The 8702-nt window shown below is 42.7% G+C and overlaps 1 protein-coding gene across 1 annotated transcript in view; it reads left to right on the forward strand.

Moving 5' to 3' along the window:
• The window catches only part of fstl1b (follistatin-like 1b), a 60710-nt gene extending 52338 nt beyond the window's left edge, over nucleotides 1–8372 (forward strand). The window contains exons 9-11 of the mRNA XM_042081948.1: nucleotides 3413–3523; nucleotides 4188–4279; nucleotides 5185–8372. Coding sequence (XP_041937882.1) covers nucleotides 3413–3523; nucleotides 4188–4279; nucleotides 5185–5226 — 245 coding nt within the window. The 3' untranslated portion in view covers nucleotides 5227–8372. The remainder of the gene's footprint in view (nucleotides 1–3412; nucleotides 3524–4187; nucleotides 4280–5184) is intronic.
• Nucleotides 8373–8702: the final 330 nt, after the last annotated feature.

Here is an 8702-nt window from a genome sequence, read left to right on the forward strand (position 1 = left end):
TTTATAATGTTTTACAGGATCATCTGACCCCTATCACATCTTTTACAAGTATACTTTTATAAATGTTACAAAATGGGTGTTACAAATGTTAAACTACATGTGTCATAAAGGTGTCCTAAATTGACACACATCAGCATCTGATACCTGACATCTGAAACCTCTGATAGGTATTTTATATATTAGCTATTGTCAATTAACACTGACAATATGGTATACATGATATGTTGATATGTTGGCAATGCCCCTACAGATAATAGTAGAGATACAGTATATCCTGCTTATAACATGAAATCATTCTATCAGGATTGCTGAAGTCATCATTTTGAAAGTCAGTACAGAAGAAAGCTTTTACACGAGGCAATTCATATCATCACAAACAAAACAAAGACATTCAGAATTGTAACATGGTATTGTTGGATTATGCTGATTTCACTATTGACAGTGTATGAGGTCAGTACATGTGCACTGGAATGCACAGGGAAGATTTTCATGCCCTCAATTGGTCTCCTTCAGCAATGTTGTACTACAAGGTTGTAGCAGGGTTTGTTTTTTTGCCCAGTTTTAAAACCTCACCTCTAAACACTCCCTTTTTCTGGCATGCTTTCCCTCACACAGCCTCCGCTGGCTGGTAGCAAGTCAAAAGGTCTGTGCAAAAGTCAAACTGACCTACTTTTGATTTGTAATGATCTGTAATTTTGAGCAACTGCAGAGTCGGCGGTGGGCCAGACATGGAGGCCAGGAGAAGGAGGGGGGTGGGGGGGGGGTGGCACTGAGGCTCCAAGTAGGGAAAAGTAGGTGAGAGTTCAGAGAGAAGAGGGAGAGAGGGAGGACAAGTGGGAAAGGGAGAGAGAGAGAGAGAGGACAGAATAGGACTGCAGGCAAGCAGAGGGAGTACAGTATGTAAGGAGCGAGGTGACCTCAATATTCTTAGCATTCAGATACAGTACACACACACACACACACACACACACACATACACACACAACTATGTAGCATTATATGCACATTTTATCTGCAAACAACCTGTAAACCCGAGTTCCCAACGACAGCTGAGAGAAGCAAGATCCAGGACCAAGATCAGACAAAGAGAGAAAGAGAGTGAGAAAGAACAACAGAGAGCAGAATAGAGAGAGAGAGCAACAGAGAGTAGAGAGGAGAGAGAGGGGGAGTAGAGAGAGAGAGGGGGGGAGAGAGAGAGAGTAACAGAGAGCAGAATAGAGAGCTAGAGCAACAAAGAGTAGAGAGGAGAGAGAGCAACAAAGAGTAGAATAGAGAGAGAGAAAGAGAGGGAGAGAGAGAGAGAGAGCTCCACATACGGTACTTGGAGCCATGTCTTATGAAACAGATGTGTTGGAAGGCTCTGTGTTTTACTCTCTGGGGTAACACCAAACCACAGACAGAAACCCAACCAAACTCTGGCCTTTATAAAGGGTATTTCTAACTGTAATAGCAGACTTACAGTACAGCACTGCTGAAATCTTTTACTGTAGAGTGGTGTTGCTTTATTTATTATTATTATTATTATTATTATTATTTGGCCTTTTTATGCCTTTAATGAGACAGGACAGTGAAGAATGACAGGAAGCTAGTGGGAGAGAGAGTTGGGAGGGGGATCCGGAAAGGACCACGGGGCGGGAATCGAACCCGGGTCGCCAGCGTACAGTGCAGGTGCCCCAGCGAGTCCCGCCACAGCCGGGGCCTGGTGTTGCATTATTAACACTCAGACGCCATTCATGTTTATGTTTACATACATATACTATAGGTACATACATATACGAGATATGTATTGTTATATGTACATACTATTCATATAACATAGTGGCTTCACGTTCATATGTAAACGTATATAAAAGTTAGCATTGTGAGTCTGAAGAAGAGTGTAAAGCTCCAACTGTTGCTTTGTGAGGAATCTCATTAAAACTGTATTGATAGGGAGCTACAGTGTGCATGAAGGCTTTTATATACTGTTTCATGTTGTGCTGTCCAGCACCTGCACTTTTCTGTGATGTGCGTACTGGTTTGACAATTCCAAGCTTATATGTGACGTGTGTGCTGAATGTTATGATCAAAGATTCTAGAGCGGAGTGTAGCGCTCTAAAATCTTTGGTTATGATATCTGTGGGGGCGTAAAAGAGTCAAAGGTGCCAAGGTGGTGTAGTGGGCTATGGGTCAACAATGTGGGCAGTGAACTGTGGCTCACAGAGAGTCAGTTGGTTATGATATCTGTGGGGTTATAAAAGAGTCAATGGCGCCAAGGTGGTGTAGTGTAGCCTGGCTCCGCCCTCCTACATACTTCTGCTCAATTTTACCTTCAGTACGTCGTCTGGGTCTGCGGTCTATTGGTTTTCTCCTGCAAAAATCTGCAGGTCCAATCAGCGAACAGAGGGAGTGGCTGAGAACAATGACGTTGAGATTGTGCGCTAGTTTGAGCCAGACATACAGTACGTCACGACCAAACGTTAGCGATTGGTTATGGTAGATCCAGAGTGGCTCTGGGCAGATCCAATAGTTTTAAACTTCAACAGAATACTCGCCTTCAAGGAAGTTAACGCTTGGCAATGGAAAGTGGCCAGACTATCTGTACATTATGAAATGTACGAGAGTCTGGTAGGACCAGGCTAGGTGTAGTGGGCTATGGGTCAACAATGTGGGCAGTGAACTGTGGCTCAGAGTCAGTTTGGTTTTCTGAGAGGATGTTTCTGAATGGGTTTCTGAGAAGCTCACTAGTTCTAGTGAGTTCAAGGTTAAGCCTAGTACTTTGCAGATGAAATTGCTTTATGAGTTGAGCATGCAGTTTAGAGAGAGATCAAGCAGCAGTAATGATTCTCCCAGTCATGCATAGTGCTCAACATCACTGTGTGGTGTATTTGTCAAGAGCAACAGGCATGTGGGAACGCTAAGCAGCTCTTTCAGCAACAGACTTCTGCACCCATCTTGCAAGAAAGAACGCTACCGCATGCAGGTCTTTCATTCTCTCTGTCATCAGGCTCTATAATACCGCTTTCATGAAGCACTGCACTGCACTTTTTTAGGCTCTGTATTTTATCATTTATTATTTAGGCTTTGTGTGCATTATTTTATTCTTCTGAACAATTTACTTTTAATTTTTATATTGTTAATATTTCTGTTATTTATTCATAATATTGCTGGATGCATCTTCCCTGGCTGTTGTAACAAATAAATTTCCTCGGTGTGAGATCAAGTTTACAGATGTAATCTCTCTCTTATTCTCTCTCTCCTCCTTCACCATTAACCAGTGGTCAATTGATGACAACAGTATATCAAATTACTCATTGGCATAGTCTGTGTTTAGACATTGCACATTGTATCACATTGTGTATCACATTGCACATTGTAGAGGAGAGATTTAACCCAGAGAGTATCTGTCTTCTCTTCTTGTCCCCTGACGCAGAGTGTGCCTTGGAGGACGAGTCGTACGAGGATGGAGCTGAGGCGCAGGTGGACTGCAACCGCTGTGTCTGCGCATGTGGCAACTGGGTCTGCACAGCCATGACATGCGATGGTGAGTTGGCCGTGGAATGGTTTGGGGATAGAGAGAGAAATGCATACATGATGATCATCAAGGGTAGAGATCAGTCAAACTGTTGAGTGGGAAAGATAGATAGATAGATAGATAGTTAGATGGATAGATGGATAGATAGATGGATAGATAGATGGATAGATGGATGGATAGATGGATAGATGGATAGATAGATAGATAGATGGATAGATAGATAGATAGATGGATAGATAGTTAGATGGATAGATGGATAGATAGATGGATGGATGGATAGATGGATGGATAGATGGATAGATAGATAGATAGATGGATAGATAGATAGATAGATAGATAGGTGGATAGATGGATAGATGGATAGATAGATAGATAGATGGATAGATAGATAGATGGATAGATGGATGGATAGATAGATAGATAGATGGATAGATAGATAGATAGATAGATGGATGGATAGATAGATGGATAGATAGATGGATAGATAGATAGATAGATGGATGGATAGATGGAGGAGCACAGAGAGAGAGCGAGAGAGAGAGCATGGGCACAATTGAGACATCCAGAAAGAGATAGAAATGGACATATAAAACAGATGACATGAAAGTGTAAGCTGTGTTATGATATGTGAGACATCATAACACCAACCATTCATTCTCTTTTTCTCTCACAGAGAAGACTCCAGCTGTGGATGAGGTAGACGCTGGTCAGGAGATGACTGAGGAAGAGTGGACTCGCCGCGTGGCCGAGCTCAACAAGCACCAGGTAGGTCTTTGTTGCTCAGAGTCAAGTTTGCAATGGTGTCTTTAGACCACAAACTCATGCACACTGTCAGGGTTCCCAAGCATAATGGAAATGTTTGTTAGAGAGATTAGGATTCCAGTCATAGGAAACAGTTGGTCATAGTCTGCTTGAGTGGACTACTGATGTGGATTCTAAGCAATAGCGGCAAATTCATCTCCATGGAATTCCTTAGCTCAGTAGAAAAAATTTGCCTGAATATGTGTTTCAAAAAACATGCAGTGTTGGGTTTGGCCGTGTTTGCGGAAAAATCCTAAACATTGGTTAAAAATAGTCTAAAAGGACCGGACTTTGCTTCATGTTGTGGGTATTGTCACCTGGCCAAATAAAACACATGTAGTTTCCCATTCAACTGCCTTTGATTGGCTGCTGTAAAGTTAATGTTGGGCAGAAGTTAGTGGAAACTGCAGCCAAACTGCCACAGTGGTGTAATTCTCTGCCCACTGGTGTCATCGGGTTCATGGTCACAGGGATATTCAGGTCACGTCAGCAACAACAGCCTACAGTTCAGATAGAGCAATTGAAACCAGCGAATAGATAGTAGGTGTATCTTTAGTATATGAGCTGATGAAAAAATGTTTTTTTTTTTTTTTTAAATCAATACATTTTTCCCCAAAACATATCTAATTAATACATTTTTAATTAAGTTTAATTATATTCATGAACTAAAAAAGGATATGGTAAATAGTTTGGTAACTGCTTTACCTGGCATGGGATTATTTGATAATGACTAATCAATTTCATACGACAACAAAAACAGCAAAAAATCTCAACCCATAAAAGAGTTAGAGGCCTGTAGTCACAGTGGATGATGGTGAACACGATATAAAACACAAACTAACCGCCTGTAATGTATTTCTCTTTTTCAGGAGACAGTGGAGAAGATGAAGACCAGCACTAAGGAGGCTTAAATAAGACATGGGGGTGATGTGAGGTAGAGAGAACGAGAGAAAGAGAGAGAGGAGGGGGGCGAGGTGTGGGTTGGAGGAAGGAGGGAGATATAGAAAGAAAGACAAAACTGAAGTTGCATTTCCACTGAAGCGCCATCTGGGACAACATACTGTCACAAAGAGAATCACCCCAATCGTAATTGTTTTTTATATAAGTTAATTATTAAGACTTTTTTATTGTGTACTACTCCTATATATAGGCTATTCATTTTTCCCCTCTGGGTGTGTATAGCGACACATGTATTCAAGTGCATCCTTTATCAATGTTTATGTTTGGTTGTGTGTTTGACTTTTTTTTTGTTTGATTGTATCACTGCAAGCCTTGGCCGAGGGCCCCAGCACTTTGAATAGGGGGGGCAGTTTTCTAAACACTAGTTTGTCATTTTTATTTGTTGTCTGTCTATAGGAGTACAAACGTGGCTTTTTTGGAGAGAACGGCACGTGTGGTGACAAACTAAAGAGAACGAAAGAGGGCGAATGAATGTGAGAGAGGAACCAAATGAGCAGAGAAGAGGGAGAGTGTTGTCACGCGTCATGGCGTGAACCTGTGAGAGAACGCTGTCATTGCCATTGTTGTCATTTTTCATTCTCGGAGTGTTATCAGATTTCTGGAACGGATTCGTTACACTGTATACTTCAGTTGTCAGGCTCTACATCAGCAGTCGACGTGACAACAGCATACATTCCGCCATGCCGTGCTTCCCTCCCTCTCTCAGCTGCATGGCAAGGACAGTCATTGTCATGTGACCTATCATTAAGGTGCTAAATGGTATTAGTCCACCCCCCCTGTTGCAGCTTTGTCCATAAACATAAGATACTGTGTAAATCTTCCGTTGGCTGAAAACGAAAAACCACCACAGAGACGTGACCTTGTAGGTACCACATCTGGAGCCGATCGCAGGCCCATTCGACGTGACCTAGTAGGTACCACATCTGGAGCCGATCGGGGGCCCGTTCTGTTCTGTTCTGTGTCTGGTAGTGATCTGGGAAAAAGGAGCAAAGACCTTACTAGTACATTAAAGCCGGCGGGGTGGGGAGTCACATTTATAATTGTTTATCGTTTTTTTGCTGTAGGCCGTTTGATGCCATCTTTTGGACTACTTGGGAAATGCACTCCACCCCAACCCTGCTCCTCTGCCCCAACACCCACCCACACACTGCCCCGACCCCCACCCACACACTGCCCCCACTCCCACCCACACACTGCCCTACCCCCACCCACACACTGCCCTTACCCCCACCCCCACACTGACCCGACCCCCTATCCACACACTGCCCCGACCCCCTATCCACACACTGCCCCTACTCCCACCCACACACTGCCCCCACTCCCAGACTGCATAAGAGAAGCTGGCATTAGGTGCTCTGTGAAGGTTTCAGTGCCACTTGATTAGCCAGAGTTCATTAGCCAGTTGGACTTAGCAGTATTAGCGCATTTGTTTGATTTGTTTATTTCTGTGTTATATGTACTGTATGTTTGAAATAGGCATCATTTTTTTTTCACAATCAGCTCTAATGCAGTTGTCATGCCCAGTTTCTTTGCTGCTTGTGTCTCAGTGGCAGTGGCTGCTCCATAGATAAGAGAAGCTCATAACACTATACTGTCAGAGAGCTAGTCTCTGCCTGGGGCCCCACCACATGGGTAGGCAGCACGTCAGTGTCTCTCCTTCTCTGTCACCTTGGGAGAACACCTGTGACACGTTGTTGAACTCAGGAGGCAAGTATGAAAAGATGGTCCGATCTGGATCAGAGAAGTTTGGGTCCTCAAGGGGCAGTAAGGGACATGTGCTGTGTGTCCAGTGCGGATCCGAATTCAAGTCTAAATTCTCAAATGCTCACATGGCACTGGGTGCAGTTTCAACTTGCTTGGTCAGCCACGTCTCATGTGTGTGTGTGTAGATTTGGATTTTGTTCCAGGAATGAAGAAGCATTGAAGATCACAATGACCACAAGTATTTACATTTCATGTGTCAGACTTCATGGTGACATTGGAGGAGAGATTGTCCATTTTGATAATACTTGATATTAGACTTATAATCACCTTTGAATGGGATTACGTGTATGTATAAGTGGTGCACACACTGCCACAATTATACAGTATTTATGGATGTTAAAAATGACACCAATTTTGCTGTTCAGATGTGACAGGCAAAGAAAAACATGACCTGACATGATATGTATATGAACATTTGAGAATTTGGCCCAGGTCCTAAAGGGCGTCCGATTTAGTAACCCCCACCTACCCCCGATCAGCTATCACCTGAGAGCACCTGGATCCCGCTGTATTAAGACCAAATCAGACCCAGCTGCCGTCTGACTGATTGTAACTGCCACTATGACGAATTCAGTGGAGCACATCAGGACAACCCACTGAGATAGAATAGAAATATTTCTATGGATTAGCCCACCTCCACAGTGTGTGGCAGCCAAAGATGAAGCAGCAAAGGCTGAGGCGAGCCTAGCATGGAGCGACCTGAAACCAAAGCCTGATGTTGAGGATGTTTTAAAGTGATGTATGAGAACCTCCGGGTAAACCATTACTTCGGACCCAGCAACTACACTATACCTTTGATTTCACAGAGCAGTCTGAGAAGGATTAGAATTGCTTTCGACTCTTTAGGTTAGATGCAATCTTTCTGCAGTTAGTGGGCGCATGTGTTTCAGTGTGTGTGTGTGTGTGTGTGCGCGCGTGTATGTGTGTCTAGGATTGTTTTAAGTGATGTTTTCCAGTAAATCCCACCACTAATTAGGATCGTTTTTGATAATGAGTGCCTTAAAACCCACACATGTGGATTCAGTGAAGGTGACTTTTCTCTTCACTGGAAATCAAACCCACATTGGAAGCAGCAAAAAATAGAAGCAGATTGAGTCACTGTTAAAGTAGTTCAGCCTTAGTTGTTAGTTTTTTCCCCCTCATGTTAATGTATCTTTCTGAATGATTGTTAGTGTGTGTGTGTGTGTGTGTGTGTGTGTGTGATTTCCGATTGGATTAGAGAAAAACCTAAACCAGTCTAACATCAATTGCTGTCTTGTTAACTTTTTATGAAAACCTTTGTCTTATGAGTATCCTGGGTATGTATGACAAAAATTAAAAAATATATACCAAATTTTACATTGTTTCTACATTTTTGTAAATCTCTCTCTCTCTAGCTCTCTCTCTCTCACAAACACACATTCTCAAAATTCTACAAATATCAACATTGATTTGAATACGCACACAGCCTGGCACTGCATAGCATGTCCATAAAAGAGTATGAGCATTCTTACAGCACCTAAATATGTATACCCTGTCAGCAAGTCTTAAAAAAGAAAAAAACAGATTTCAGCGAAACAGTATAGGCCTAGGCTACTATCATATGGCATCTCTGAAGTGTGATGATACTATCACAAGTCTGTATGTGTTAGGGGTTGCTCAGCACATGATGTGCCAATGTGTA

The sequence above is a fragment of the Alosa sapidissima genome, chromosome 2 (assembly GCF_018492685.1).
Source record: "Alosa sapidissima isolate fAloSap1 chromosome 2, fAloSap1.pri, whole genome shotgun sequence".
Lineage (NCBI taxonomy): Eukaryota > Metazoa > Chordata > Actinopteri > Clupeiformes > Clupeidae > Alosa > Alosa sapidissima.